The sequence below is a fragment of the Triturus cristatus genome, chromosome 8, assembly GCF_964204655.1.
Source record: "Triturus cristatus chromosome 8, aTriCri1.1, whole genome shotgun sequence".
Taxonomy (NCBI): Eukaryota; Metazoa; Chordata; class Amphibia; order Caudata; family Salamandridae; genus Triturus; species Triturus cristatus.
The window spans coordinates 592,206,767-592,222,686 of NC_140591.1; the positions used below are offsets into that span (position 1 = coordinate 592,206,767).

Below are 15,920 nucleotides of genomic sequence, written 5' to 3' on the forward strand. Positions count from 1 at the left end.
ATAAAAATATTTTTGACTGATTTATTTGAGGAATGACTCTGGTTTAATTTTAATTGCATTACTGCTGCAAGACAACCATTCTGCTTTCAAGAACTACTGGATAATGACAGCTTCGCAATGATTTAACATTCAATTTTCATAATATATAGTCTAATATATATACAGAATATAACCTAATTTACACTTTAGTGTGTTCATGATTGACTTTGTTATGTAGATATTGTTTACTTACTGTGTCACCCAATGCTGGCATTACTTTTTAATACTGTGGTCAAATAGAAGTCATGCCCTAAATATAACTAACCACCCCAAACACTTTTAAATGGCTATCTTGACTATTTATCAGCCTGTTTCAGAAATTGCCTAGTTAAGTTTAGTTCGTTTTGATTTGTTCCATGGCATCAAGCATACATGCAGAACTGATGAGTGCAATATGCATCATCATTGAGGGAGGGGAAGGGGATTATGTTCCACTCAAGGCTTTTCCTGACATGCCCACCTTAGACTGAGCAATGGTAATAAATAGCGTATTACTCTGCACATAATAACATCTTTGCAATGATCAGAGGAAATGATAATGCTTGTGTCGTTATAGTTTGATCAGAGACTAATTAAAAACTTGTTTTTTTGTTTTCTTAATAACTAAATATTTGATAGAGACATCTAGCTACATATTCCTTAACTTAAAATTTCCCCAGGTGCCAGTCTGGATCTGGAGATTTTTCAGCAGTACCTCCGCGCGATGGGGGTTGGCGTCGCATGGCTCTGTCCGGACGTCGTCCACAGATATAACGTCAGTGGTGCCATATAAGTCCCTCCCAGCGCACTGACGTCAGTTTTCTTCTTTTCCATGCTGCAACGCGGGTCCAGGAGAAGCGGCCATGGAGGCCGTTAGCCTCGCGTAGCCGTGACGCTGGTGCCCGTTCCTCCTGGTCTTTACTGTGGAAGGCCCCACACCAGTTGACCCTCACCTATACACCATTTTCTGGTGAAGGGGCGACTAGGACCCAGATGGAAGCCTATTTTCCGGCTTTGCAGGCCATCTTTGGGTCAACCCCTCTCCCTGGCGCACCTTCGGGCCCCACAGAGGTGGTAATGACTCTGATCAGGTGCTCGCCCGCAGGTTCGCCCTCGGTGCCGATTGAGTACCATGGCTCAGTTTACAGAGCTGCTGCGACGTCGGCACTCAGTCCAGTTGGGGTTCTCATTGAGATGTCAGGCCGCAGCCCAGCTATGACGTCAGGAAACAGTCCAGTGGGGCTTCCTTTAGGGGCATCTTTGGTGGCCGCAGCAGGAGAATTGTCTCCAACTCAACGTCGTCCCACACCGCAATCTTCCATCACGGTGGGTGTCGATTCGACGCTGTCCCGACTCCCCTTGGAGGAGCCACAGTCAGAAATTGTCGATGGTAGTAGGGCGTCGTTCACCGCTGTAGATGTCTTTTACAATTCCTTTACAAATGGAGGAGGAGGCCCCTGTGTATTCACACTCCCCAGTGTTGCTTGAACACTCAACACATCCTGGTAGAGTTTAGCAGTTTCAAGCCCTGGGACAACCTCGGGCAGAGTGTTTGTTGACCTTTAGAGGGCACGTTCGCCTTCAACCGTCCTCTACCTATGACTTGCTGTTGCCCCCTGGAATGGCGATGGAGGCTACTGCAGCGTTCGCTAGGGTCATTAGCAACGCTGACGACATTTTGCAATTCCAGCCTCCTCTTGTGTCTCTGCCCTTAGATCCCTTATTGGATCTGCTCCACCAGGGCAACACTAATGTTGAACTCTTACTGCCTTTTTGTGAGTATTTGTACGACATTCTTCTAGGGACTTGAACAAGACCCTCTTCGATGGACTCTGTAGACTGCTCCATCGCTCACCGTCATCGCCCAGCTCCAGATGATTCTGTCGGTGTGTCCCTACACCCTAGGGCACAAGCGCTGGTTGTTCAGGCAGCCTCAACTTCGATGCGTTTATCCTCTCCGATGCTTCCACCAGCTAGAAAATCCTGTTGGTTGTAGACGTGGTCGAAATGTATTTGTGTCCACTAGCTCGGCCCTCAGGTCTTTAAACACATCCTGCATGTTTGGACAGGCTCCTTTTGCTCTCTGGGAATCAGTTGAGCGTCTCCTTCCCTCTCTTCCAGATGGTCTTCGAGCTGACCTCACTCAGCTACTTCATAATGGTTGTGAGCTGGCCAAATTTTCGATTTGGTCAGCCATGGACACCACAGACTCCAAGTAGAGCTATGGGCAGATAAGTTGCTCTATGACGCCATGCTTGGTTACGTGATGGCAATTTCCCTGACAATGTTCAGGAACATCTTAAGGATTTACCCTTTGACGAGGTCCATCTTTTTGATAGCCACGCTGAATTGGCGGTCCAGCGCCTCATGACTGGTATTCAGTAATTGGCATTTCCTCTAGTCCTTTTGTTGCGGGCTTATTGAGTTGTTAGTGGTTGCAGTGTCCCTGCTTTCCCTTCCTTACCTACTATCAGTCTCGGGGTTCAAGCTGTTATTTCACAGATAAATTGTAGAGCAAGACAGCTGTTTTGCCCTTATTTTCGCCAGTCTAGGAGCTAGTCTCAAGAGATACTCCCTTGCTTTTTATAGGGATGCGACATACCCTATGTGGGGTATTCGTTGGTTATTGTATAGCTGTTCTATGATGCCACAGGAAGTGTTCTTTCTGGGTAGGGTATGTCCTTGCTCAGGATCCAGCTGGTTCCTCCTCGGATTGTTGTCTTCCTGCACTACCCTCTAAGGGGTCCCACTGTAGTTTACTCTACAGACTTTTAGCGATGTGTTTTTCGCTTCTTGGGGCTCCAAATGTTGTTGTGAGTCTTCGCAACTGAGCAGGCCCACGAGGGTAACGTGGCTGTTTGACAGTTACATTTTTCCATTTGTGGAATGCGTTTTGTTTTGTGGTGGATCCGTAGTACTGTTTCTGTCTCTGAGGGTGCAGACTCCTCCAGAGTAGTTTACAAGTGGGTTCCCCCCACGACTGTCTCGTCCCGTCGTGTTCCCGTATACTGCCATTCCAGCTGTTATTTCAAGCATTTAGATGTGTTTGCTGTTTTAGTCGTACAGCCAGTGCCCCTTAAGAGCATGTTTGTTTTCTTCCACTTAACGAACAGTTGCTGTTCAGGTTTCAGTTGTGACACGGCACGTTCACAGACACTGGGTGCGTTAACAGTCACTCGGGGCCTGCTGGTCCAACTTGCGCCGCAGCGCTGGCTGGGTTTCGTTTTTGTGGTATTGGTTAATCCTCACTCTCTGGTGTGAGGAAGTGCTTCTGTTCTCCGTCCTTCCTTCATAACTCATACAATGCCTGGCTTCCCCTGTCGGCAATTGGACCTACACCAGAAGCGTCGGTTGTGCACAATATCTTGTGCCTTGCTTTTCATAGACACTTCCCATGCAGGGGCGTAGGTCCCTCTGCTGTTCGCTTAGGCCAGATGTTATATTTAGCAGTCTCTGTATTCAGAGATGTTGCTTGTCATACATTGTGTGTATGTATGTGTATGTATGTGTGTGTGTGTGTGTGTGTGTATATATATAAATATGTCTTTATATATGTATTATGTGGTGCTATAGTTCACACAGGTGCTGTTGGTACCTATTGTTGCGCTACTACCATACTTGTATTCGGTATACTCTTCGGGTAGCCCTTTTCTTTCTTTAAAAAAAGATTCTGCTTCTCTCTCACTCTCTTTCATATGAAAGTGAGCTTTCTGTTAGATGTCAGGATTCTGCTGGTGTTCTTTGACCAAAATGATCCAGTGAATGGTTTGGTCATTATGTCTATCTGGTGATACATTTCTGTATCTTTCTAGTAATGCAATTGTGCTGTCGCTGCTACGTTTCAAGTGCTCTTGAATGTGTGTGGTGTAGCTCCGACAGTCCACACAGTCTGCATGTGTTTTTACCTATTATACATCTCAATATATTTCTATTTATCTAAATCTTTCTATATGCATGCATAGGTGACATCTGTCTATATATATATATATATATATATATATATATATATATGCTCCTTTTTGGCATCCACTATTGTGGAGGATCATTTGGTGTGCTCTGAAGCTCCCATGCTGTTTTCTTTCCTTTCCCTGGGAAATGCTTTTTACAGATCCCTAGGATCCAGTGCACAGTCTCGCTTCTTGTTCTTCTTCCCAGAAGCTTCTGGATTTCTTTCCATTGTATAATGGCCCTTTTTTGTTGATCTGACTTTCCTTCATCCCTTCCTTAAGGGTGAAGGATTCAGCATGTCCTCTGAAGGACTGTTTGCTTTTGTTTATTGATACTGCTGTGTTCAGAGCTGATGTTCCTAGCGACAGCCACGCTTGCATTTTGCTGTTAACCCACCTGTTTTGGTGAATCATTATTGATCACTAGTTCTCTTGTAGGACTTGGTTCGGTTCAGTCGCAGAGCCTCTCCCATTGGGGTATAGCTATGGTATCTAATTCTAAGTTAAGGAATCTGTGGCTAGAGGTCTCTATCAGATGGACAGGTTACTTACCTTCGGTCACAATGATATCTGGTAGAGACACAGTCTAGCCATAGATTCCTTAACACCCGCCCATCCTCAGAGGAGATTTTCAGGTTGGGTTCTTACCCACTGGTCTTTCTGCCAGTGATCTCGGTCTCCAAGAATGTTGGTCGGCTTAACATCCTTGACCAAATCAGGAAGTCTTATTCTGTGTTACCCATTACTTTCACCAACCACTCTCGTTTTTGGTTGGTGGATTCCAGTCTGCATGCACACTCTTACACCCTGATTATGTTATAGTGTGGGGGTTAGTCATATTCCTATTAGCCCCTTGTAGTTTGTCTTTTTGATTTGGTGCCTCTTTTACTCTTACTGTCAATAGATCATATTTAGTGTGCATTGTCGGACACTCTGTTGTTGCAGGATTGTAGATATGTTCCTTGCATTGTTTTCAGTTATTGTTTACGTCATATGAGGGCATGGTTCTTCCCTTATGCTGGGCTTTTTATGGGGAAAGTACTCTCCTCTCCCCCTTGTTTCTATTTCATTCTTGGGTATTTTACCTGTACTCCATTTCTGATTTTTCACATTGTGTGTTATTTATTTCTTATTCTTACAAACATTTTTTGATCTTTTTTGGCACTCTGTTTCCACATCCAGTTTTACACGTGGCTTTGCGTTCTGGCGTGGAAAAGTTTCACAGTAGAAAACTCACGTAAGCGTGCGGGCAGGGACTTGTATGGCTCCACTGACGTAATATCTGTGGACGGCGTGAGGGCGTGTCCCCGGCGCACACAGGTACTGCTGAAAAATCTCCAGATCCAGACTGGCGCCTGGGGGACATTCTAAATTAAGGAATCTGCGGCTAGACGGTGTTTCTACCAGATATATTGTTACCGAAGGTAAGTAACTTGTCCCACTCAGCACAAAACTTTCTATTAAAGAAAGTGGATTGGATGCCATTATCTTTGTATTGTTTTCATATGTATCTGTTCTTTCATTTTACCAAGTACCCCTACTCCTCCTCTTCGTTCTGGTTCACAATTTCTTTTCTCTTTCTCCCAGCCTCCATGTGCTTTATTGGGCTTTTGTTCCTTCACACTGCTTTCTCTTTACCCCTGAAATGACCTGATCTCTAACCAATCTGTTCCTTCTGTATCTGTTTTCAGAAAACTTTTCAACAAACATCTGTGTAAACTATCAGGCGGAAGCTACCTTAATGTACCTTTAGAGACTCTTACTATCATTCTGCATTGTACACTTTTTTGTTACTTGTGTGCGAGGCGCCTTGGATAAAGACACTGTAATGAAGAACATTCATTACCATTATAATTATCTCTTGGTTATATGAATGCAGGGATTCAAATGCATTTCGTTGACGTTTTATTATTTATTTTTTCGTTCTGTGCATAGATGGACGCAAACAGTTCCCAATTAACCATGGCACAACTAGCAGTGAAAGATTGTTGGAGGTAAGAAAGTGAAACCAATTAAACAAGTGGGATGACTGTTGACATAATAATGCCAGAACCAGCTTTAAGAGAAATGGCTGTACACTGAGAAAATATAGCACGAGTATTGTCTTAGAGGGGCAGGTTTGCATATTGTGCTATAGTGTTCTGCACATTTAAGAATGTGTGTCTGTATACCACAGCGGACATCACTGCGAGTTTGTGCACTGATCCTATTTCATAAATGTGTTGGTCCATGTGCCTGATTGAAGCAAGCAGTGCAGGACAGGCAATTGATTCCACTGGGCATTTCCCCAGTGGGTTGGAGCCTTTGGAGGCCGCTTGTTGGATCCAAGGGGCTTTTCTGTCACTTTACACAGCTCCCCGAGTTCAATCACAGCAGTCACAGGAGGGTTTCAAGAGAGGGATGGCGGGAGATTAGAGCGGGAGAGGGAGATAAAGAGGAAGGGAGCAAGGCTGGTTTGAGCAATTTTGCCAGGGCTGCTTTGATTCCCCGGTCCGGCCCTGGAAGTGAGGGGGGCTGAATGGAAAGGCTAAGCTGTCCCTCAAGCCCGAGTGGTTACCTGTATCTGACCCCAATGTTGTGGCTTTTCACTATGCATGGCTTATTCCGTGTGGATTGTAAATCCTACTTGCACATTAAATGACTGTGTGGTAATAACAAAATACTCTATCTGCTATTGAGGGAACACGTGGAAAATCTGTGCAAACCCCATTGTCTGCTTCCTGCTTTCTCAGAAGGCAGCATGATTATGCCCACCGCCATCCTTCAGGATTAGAGTGGGTGAGGGAAAGAAGACGTTGGGGGGGGGGGGAGAAGGTTAAGAATGGGAGTTATGTTCTGTAAATAGTGAGGGAGTGTGTGAAGGAAGACAAAGGTGTTTCAGAGGCAGAAACGTCACAGACCTAGGGAAGGAATAGAAATTTAACATGGAGATCTGCTTAGGGGCACAGATTAGGAATGTACCTCAAACCAAACCTGCAGCGCATCCTACGGTTCCATTGCTGTGGTCCCTCTCACAGCTTTGCCAGTGTGTCTCAGTGCTGGAATATCAGGAGGTGCTGCAAGGATGGACTAAAATCCCATGTGGCACATGCCAATCCTGCCCTGCTGTAGTACCCATCTAATCCAGTACTAGGAGTCACCCACAGGTCTATAAAAGCATCTCCTTCAGCTGCTGACCTCTCACTGCTGTCATAGTACTGGAGCTTCCATTCTGGTATTTAAATTATTGTACTCAAACATAACTCTGTTCTTGCACCTCAAGATGACCCACTAGCTAGCCCAGTCCTCTTATTTCCACACCAGACTAGAATTACTTGGGTGGACGAGGATAGGCAGTTATTGTCTGCACTCATAACATTCTCCCCGCCCCCCATCCTAACCTGCCATGTGACCCCTCTTTCTATCTAAAACAAATATTTTGGGGGAAGTGAGATGTATTGGGGAGGTTGCCTCAAACATTCCTTGGTGTCCGTCTTAAAACCATGAATGGTCCGGTTTTGTAGAGTTAGCTGGTGTGTCGTAAGGGCATTCTGAAATAATTTATACCATATTCTGTGGATTATTTTGTATGCAAGTCATATGTTTATGTTCACCTGATTGTTTTAAATCACTTCTGGAAATCTTATAGGGCATACTAGCAAAGCTGTGGAGCCAGCTATATCTTCAAGCTGTTATCAGACTCCATTGGGGTTATGAGGTTAAACCACTCTTATTCAACATCCCTTCAAAATATTGCTGCTGCTATGTTTTGCTACAAAGGGACAGGGAGGTGAACTTGATGCACTTGGAGTGATTCAGTTATATGTGAGGCGCCTGTTATTTATGCAGGCCTGTGTTAGGCTTGCAGCATCTAGGAATCCTTTGGGTGAGGAACATAGTAAGCACATGAGTACTCAGTTTATTTAAAGAGTGAGGACTGCCTTGTGGGCGTTGACTTGAGTGAATTGAGGGATATTGGATGAGGTCTGACCTACACTCTGGCCTCCAACTTAACAAGGTCCGAACTGGAGAAACCCCCATAAGGAGGTCAAGAGCAACGACACGGACTGGTGGATGACCAGGTAGTTGGTTCTGGGAAGCTGCTGGGTACTTCAAGCTTGCATGTTATGATGGGGTGCTTTACAGTGAGCCCTCCGATCCTCAATCAAGAGCCTCTTGTTACGAAGCAACACTTACCACAACACAAAAATTAGCACTTTTATAGTGTAGGGAGAATTGGTTTGTCAGGGACCAGTAACCGATTCCTCCAGCTCATCAGATACCTTGGAATTTTGGAGTTTGGGCATAAAACATGCAGGACCACAGTAGAATTAAGACAATCTGAAGAACAAATGTATTTTGGGCAACAATTCGCTCTCCTCAGTAGACACCGTGCACATGGTCTTGCCGCAGGCAAAACAGACATTTAACACACACCACACGATTGGGGTACAGCAAGGTCCCCAGTTATGTAAGATTGCATGGATTCTGTAGAGGAGAGCTTGGAAACTCCTCTTCTTTTCTGGTTACAGGCAGAAAGTTATTTGACCCTGTGACTATAACCAGCCGTCATTAACTGACAGTCTCCCTCATAACCTAGTAGTCACTTTCAGCTGTGGATAGGGAGACATTTCTGGAGTGCCTCGCTACCAGTGGATCTTAGCTCTATAGTTGAATGTTTCATTCAGTGGATGGACTCACAGATTGCCAGATATCCACTAAACAGTCACAGCACTACTCTTCTGAGCCATGCATGAACTTCTGTTCTTACACCCACTAACTTTCCAGTGCCTCACAATCTTGGTTATCCTTACCATAGATATAATACAATACACATTCTCTGCTGATGAATTTACGACTTTCTATTCGACCAACACTTAAATCATCATATCAGCCCCTCATCACACCTTGGACATATCCCTCCCTACATCCTTAGTAACCCTTCTGTAAACCTTCCATGCCACAATGGTCCATCCTTGAGTATGCACCATCTCAAGTCTCTCAAGCGCACAAAAAACACAAATCTCTTCAGGGCTCCATCACCTCTCCTGGTTCCTCATTTGATTCCTACTCACTTGCACCTAACCTCTCTTAAAAACATCCGTAGTGGTGCATCACGTTTCTCCTCCATTTGCTTGGGATATCCCTCTTTCAGTTGGTTAGAGCCCACTGTTTGGAAAGGCTGAAGTGAGAAAGGTGCCATCTTTGGGAAGATTCCAATAGATTTTTGGCAAACCTTGAGGCCTGATGATGCTCCCCCTCCCCCAGGGCCTCAGAAAGATACTTTTAAATATCTGGGTATCAAATTTGAGAACCGGCTGCCTTTTAAGCATCAAGTAAATGTGCTGGTAGGTACTTGTTTTGGAATTATTAAGTCCCTAAAGAAATGTTTGCCTCTTTTATCCTTCTCAGCAAAGAAGACGGTAGTCCAGGCGCTGATAACTTCCAGATTAGACTATAGTAATGCACTATATTTGGGGTTACCGGAGCACCTGACAAACTCCAGGTGATCCAGAATGCGGTGGAAATACTCCTGATAAATGTTTCTATGAGATCACGGATCTCCCCACATTTGCGTGCACTCCATTGGCTGTCCATCAGGGAAAGAGTTAAATTTAAGGTTCTGATAATAGTACATGATGCTCTATATCAGTCTGGCTCCCTCTACCTCAGAGCCAGATTTGGCTTCCATAAACCCACTAGACAGCTGAGATCCGCACAATTGATTGACTGAGATCTCTAGGATTCAGCCATTCAGAGCAGGAGGAAGGTCCCTAGCGTATTTGGGTGTGACAGCCTGGAATCAGCTCCCTTTGGAGCTGTGGATGATGAGTGAGGCGGCATGGTTCAAGAAGAAACTTAAAACCTGGCTTTTTGTGCAAATCTAAATCTCATTGCTCGCGCCAGGACACTCCTTGGAGTAGCTGTTGTGCGTTATAAATTGCTATCATATCATATTGAGGTGCTCAAACTCCAAGTTTGCACCTCTGTGTCCAGTCCCACACCCTACTCCGTATTTTATATCTCATCCCATTCATGATGGAGGCTGGCAGAAAAAAGATCGCTGGGGACTTTGCAGCAAAATGTGTTCTGGATAAAGGAGTCACTTATTACTTATGTCTCAGGTAAGCATCATTCTGTATTTTGTAAGTAAGAAATAGAGAGTGGAGTCAAGTATGATTTCTGATCATGTATTTTCAAGTCCCTCTGTATATGACTTTTGTTTACTTTTATTAACTGCTATCAAATACTAGATAATCAATTAAGCGTATTCCTATAGCTATATAAAGTAGTGTAGCTCAGCGCACCCATACTATGGCGTAGAGCTGTCCTTTTGCAGAACATTTCGATTGTCTCTTCAGCAACTCCCTGCTTCCGCAGCCTCCTCCCTTGGGTCAGTGCCTCAAGACGGACACGTGTCTCACCGATCTTCTTGCATTCATCCAGTTTTAATTTCATACTTCTGCCACTCTTTACTAGCCTAGTGCTGTCATCTTAAATAAGTCAAGCTTTTTGAAGGGGGGATTACATTGTGATGAAGACAAAATACAACTCATTTCACTTGTGGCTAAGACCTGAATGCAGACTTAAGACTCATCTGAAATTAAGAAAATAAAATCCAAGGCACCCCATGTTCTACGTGTTCTCACTGCAGATGCCTTTCAGTGCATTCCATCAAGAAGCTTCTGCTGAATAATTCAGTCACATTTTTCTCTTCTCTGAAGTGCTGGGCTGCCACATGGGAAAAAATAGACTATGTAAGCCCCTCTTCAAGGGAACCCATTTGCTTTCATCCATTATCAGTGGTTCGAGATTTTACTAGAGTTTCCTGTGCAAGAACTTGCTCTGAAAATGACTGTACTTTGTGGTGCAACTGAGCTTGCACTAAGTTACTTTGTGGTACAGCAGAGCTTGCGTTAAGGTGTAGCCCCAGTACCTTACCCTGCACTACACTCTGCGGTAGCTCATCCACAGGCTTATACGAGAGTGTGTCCTGAGGTGAGAAGCAGAGCGCCTTTGATGGTGCTTTAAATTCTACACATGGGACTTACTCGAGGTTCTCTCTGAGCGCTCATTCCCGCTCAAACATTGACACCACAACAATAAGCAGATGCCTTCAGAGTGGGCTAGCTAACAAGCATCCTAGCCCAAGTCATCACCACCAAAAAATCCCAGTAAGGAGGCTAAGTGATCTTAGCCTAATCTCACACCTAATCGAAGTACTGCCTGTTCTCAAGCCTAAGCTTTTTTCAAATTTCATCTGCATCACCACCACCAATTTCCAAGTGCACCACCACCACCGCGAAACTTTGGGTTGGATCTATACAAAAGGAGATTGACACAACTCAGAGCGGGTTGTTTTGTTAAGTCCACAGGCCCCTGAGCAGCCAGTGGCAGACTTTGAGCCCTCATGTAGTACTGGGACTTCTTCACAAAGTTTAGGCAGAGTACTAGGGAGACCATGTTTTCACTCTGAGGAAGAGCCGCTGCAGGCAAGGTCATCAGTCTGCAATCCTCAGCTACGTGATAGGCGCCCTTGATTGTTACATTGTATTATATTAGGGCGTGTGAATTTCCCACTGTAAAAGATCCTTAAATCTGTATGCACCAATCTCAGCCTCTTTCTATTTGAATATGTTCTATACTGAGCATATCTTTTTCATACATTTTATTGCAGGGGCTGTGGGCAGAGGAACGTCGCCCTACCTGCCACCTGCAGCAGCTACAAAACTTGGAAAATGAAGCGATAATAAACTGTTTATCGTTTTATTTTTCTTCTACCTTGTAGACTTGGGGCGGTGCCACGGGATGACGGGCACTGAGGGGGAGTGGTGGACACTATCTTCAGTGCACGTTACGGTTTGGCCGGCTGGCCAAACAGTCATGCACACTGAAGCTCTCTCCAACCTAGTTGCATTGTGGGGTTGGAGAGCGCAAGCGCAGGCCTCCAATCTCCCTGGGAGCACAAATCGAAGGCGCTCAGGCCAACCCTGACGCTGCTCTCATGCTGTGAGAGCAGCGTCCGTATTGGCTGCAGGGCAGGCTGGGAGCCAGAAGTCAGACGATGCGTCAGGATTCAGGTAAGCGTTTTTTGTTAATTTGTTTTTTGTTTTGTCCCCTCCACTTGTCCGCCGACACCAACCGCAACTGTTTTATTGGGGTCCAGGCCTTGGTCTGACAGAATGGCAGTTGGCCTTAGTGTAGGAAACATTGCTGTTATGAAAGGGTACAGGGTTTATGAGGCTAGTCATGGGGCAGACAAACGCCTGTAAAGTGGGAATATGGACCAGCCCCAGCCCACGATAACATTCTCCACGATCGGCTGCACCCTCAGTCAATCCTTTCTTGAATGTTCTCAGTTCCTTTGTACATCCGAGGGGCACCTTCAATAAATTACCCTACCTCTAACCACTAATGCTTTTGTAACCAATTTGTGTAAATGGGGGCTGTTACAGCAGGCATTCCGCTATGCCACTGCAGCATGATCCCTTTCTTTATATGCTGTAGGGACACCCCGAAACAGTCTTGTTCCCTCACTCCCATGGTTTTGGGGGTCTAGAAAAGATCTTTACCTTAAAATGTTGGTTTAGCTGGAGACCGTTCTAAGAAGACATTTTGTATACATCCACAAATCTGAAAGATGAGCTGGAGAATCGAAGAATCTGAAGTTAGGTTGCGAGTTTTAAATGTGTTGGTGTTGACAGGAAGCAATCATTAACTTTGAAGGTGGGAGAGGTGGACATATAGTCTCAAAGGGGAATAAATGTAGAATGACGCATTGTCCACCAACACTGACCACAGCTAATGAGCATTGGGACTGGGAAGCAGTTTGATGTATTATATTGTTGTGCAACTACAAACACTATTTTTTTATGGTTGGAAATGCATCCTTATGTAGGAATATTGAGCTATATAGGAAACCGCACATTTATAAGATTTGAAGTGTGGGGAGTGTACACCGGTACATATAGTAACTGATGTCAGAGTTTACAACACATTTCTAAGGTAGTGAGAAGAGCAGTAACTACCACTTGAACGGTTAGTGGAAAAGGGATGAGCTTTATTAATTGAGGAGGAACTAGCAAATGCCTTTTGGAAGAGCAGAACTAGAAGTTGTGTTGTAAAATAGTTTCAAAAGGCAAATCCAACATGGGGAGCAACACTATGGGGTAATTCAGTTTAACAGAAACAAAAGGAAAGCTTATGGCGGAGATTGAAATAAATATATATAAAAGTATGCGGGGATCATCGCTCCTAGCCGAGTTCTTGTGTGGATCATCGAGTTGGATAGCTAGTTCTGCTTAACCGGACAGAGTTTAAGAGTATTTTGGCTATTAGGGAAGGCATTCTTTTTAAGTTTGTCATAATTTGCTGACGAATCGAACAGTAAGCACCCCAGGCTCTTGCGAAATCCTTGTGCCCTGTTCTGGTATCCTTCGCTCTTCTAACATTTCCTTCAGTCTTCAACTATCTAGAAACCACAGATGTCCAGCCTGCTATAGTTTGAGCTGTACTAGACTACCAGGACATTGCTATTCAGCATGTGGCGAGCACCATGGCCATATCTACAAACCAGCACTCTGCTCAAGACTTCGCAGAAAGTACCATGATGGCAACTTCCAGGGTGGTGAAGTGTGTCTTTGGTCGTCGCCTCAGATTATTTATAGTTGCTCTATTCGAAAAAGGGATATTACCATGGACCTCGAGATAAGAAGAAAAAGTTGGTGCTATCACAGTCGCATCTGGGGCATGTGCAATTTGCATTCAGATCCATCTTATCTATACACTTAGGTGTCAAATAGATGAAACTTTTCCAGCTGAGCTCAGACTTCCTTAGGACTATGCAATTCTGAGCCTTGCTACTAATTACTTTAGTGGCTCTAGTCTTTATCAGTAAGATTTTTGTAGTTGGATTTATTATAGCAGTTCGTTAAATTATTGTTTCTTGTAAATTGTCCGCATGGACTTACTTTAGGGATTGTTATCCTCCAGTAAAAACCCAATTCGGTTTCCTTGATGTCCTTGCTTATCACCAATCGGATCACCACTCACCATTATTACTTGTGTACTCTTGTTAGGGGTGGTATGAAACATCCAGAAATATGAATACACCCCCTGCGTTAAACTGATCTTTCAAATAAAGGTCATGGTGATCATTTTTTCAATAATGTGTCTTAGCTGTTTTTTTGACCCCTCGCAGAAATGTTTGATATATACAGTCGGGGAGAGGCACATAACTGACAAGTAAACAAACTGTAATGGAGTGCATTTAGGGACAGCAAATGAAGTAGAGAGATCACAGCACAAATAAGTCCTTGGCATCCATGTGCAATTTGCCATTGAACCCTGTGGGGACATTGCCTAGGTAGTGAAAGCTAATGATTGTCTGACTGATAGACCAAGGTGAGAAAAATGCACAGGATCTTGGTTTGGCTAGAGCACCAGCTGGCCTGAAAAGGTGAGGGTAAGAAAGGAAATTGGATTATTATTTGGGGTGGGTGACTTCCCACTTCAAGGGAAAATCAAAATCCTTGTCAGGGTGAATCCTCAAAATCGCTAAATAAACCTGAGCTCGATACACCCTGGTAGCTGTGGCACAGAGCAGACAGACTTAACTCGGAGGCAATGTGTAACGTATGTATGCAGTGCCCAAACAGTAATAAAGTCAAAATGTTTCTGAGTTTTTGTTTGCAGCCAGTAGGTATTTGCTAGTACCAGGAATCTGGAGAAAAAGAACCCACAAACAGTGTTAGGACTGTACACTTTCTATATTATGTACTATATGCCGGCCGTATTCTCTGTTTCGCATCTTTAATAATTGTACCAGTCTAACATGTTCTTATGTACTTTCAGTACAAGGTGTGTGTGTGTGCAGTCACAACACACTCTAAAATGTGTGCTTGTTTCCCTTTTCGCAGGATGCAGTAGTGATCTGTAAGAAGTTCATGAACCGGGACCCAGATGAGTTAAGATTTACTGTGGTTGCTCTAGCCAAATCTCCAATTTCATGAATTTTAAGAAGAATACAACCCTTTTAAGCTGTTTGTAATTCAAAAGGTGCCATGAATTATTACTGAAAATGTTGATATTGCCTTTATCCTGTTCATGAACCGAAGAATACTTTAATCAAATAAAGCCGTTAATCCCGCCTTTTATCTTTAGTGCTATTGAATGTGTTCCTTTGTGGCATAATTATAATCTACTCTCTTTTTTAGTCTTTAGTCATTGAAGTAATTAAAAGCAGGGGCCGCCACTTGTATTGCGAAGTAGTGGGAAGCGGGGACGGGGAACACACAAAAACAGAAGTATAGATAAAGAAAATAAAACGTACCTGCTGCGACGGCCGCCTCCTTGCTCCTGATCCTCACGTCCCGTCCAGGAACTGCTGCACACTGTGCAGGCTCCCAGCTCCCAGTCCCTACTATTTCCAGCATGTGAGCAGCACTGGGATTGGTCGGAGCGCCTCGGTTCGACATGGACTGGGAGTCTGTGGTGGTTTCTCCACCCAGCTGTACAACACAGCTCGGGTGGAGAAAGGCTAAGTGCGCATGACCGTTTGGCCAGCCCCAGACCGTCCTAAGCACTTGGCAGTGCCCACCACTCCCCATCCTCCCTGGTGCTGCAGCGTCCGTATGGGAGGACACGCTCCTCCCTCCCTCGGCTTGCAGCCTGCAGGGCTAAAAATAGAATGATAATAAAAATGTTTTATTATCAATTTATTTCTGTCCTTTGCCTCTGCTGCCTTTCAGCAGGGAGTCCTCCGCCATAACGGAGGAGCCGCCCCTAATTAAAAGCAAACCTCTTCTCTGAAGCACAAATATAACACGATCCACTAGCGCTCGTTAAAATCTATTTTCTAAAAGCATGAAAAGACATACACACAGTCATTGTGTTTTTACAAACCTACATCTCTGGTTTACTACGCTTCATATGTCAATGAATAACTATTCTGATTCTTTGCAAACGGCAATTGAT

General features: G+C 44.4%; 1 protein-coding gene across 2 annotated transcripts in view; it reads left to right on the plus strand.

Annotated features, from left to right (window-relative positions):
- The window catches only part of UCHL3 (ubiquitin C-terminal hydrolase L3), a 397,999-nt gene extending 382,893 nt beyond the window's left edge, over positions 1–15,106 (plus strand). For both annotated transcript variants that reach the window (XM_085622017.1, XM_085622018.1), the window contains exons 7-8: positions 5,901–5,959; positions 14,864–15,106. In XM_085622017.1, the coding sequence (XP_085478143.1) occupies positions 5,901–5,959; positions 14,864–14,956 (152 nt within the window). In that variant the 3' untranslated portion in view covers positions 14,957–15,106. The remainder of the gene's footprint in view (positions 1–5,900; positions 5,960–14,863) is intronic.
- The last annotated feature ends 814 nt before the right edge of the window (positions 15,107–15,920 follow it).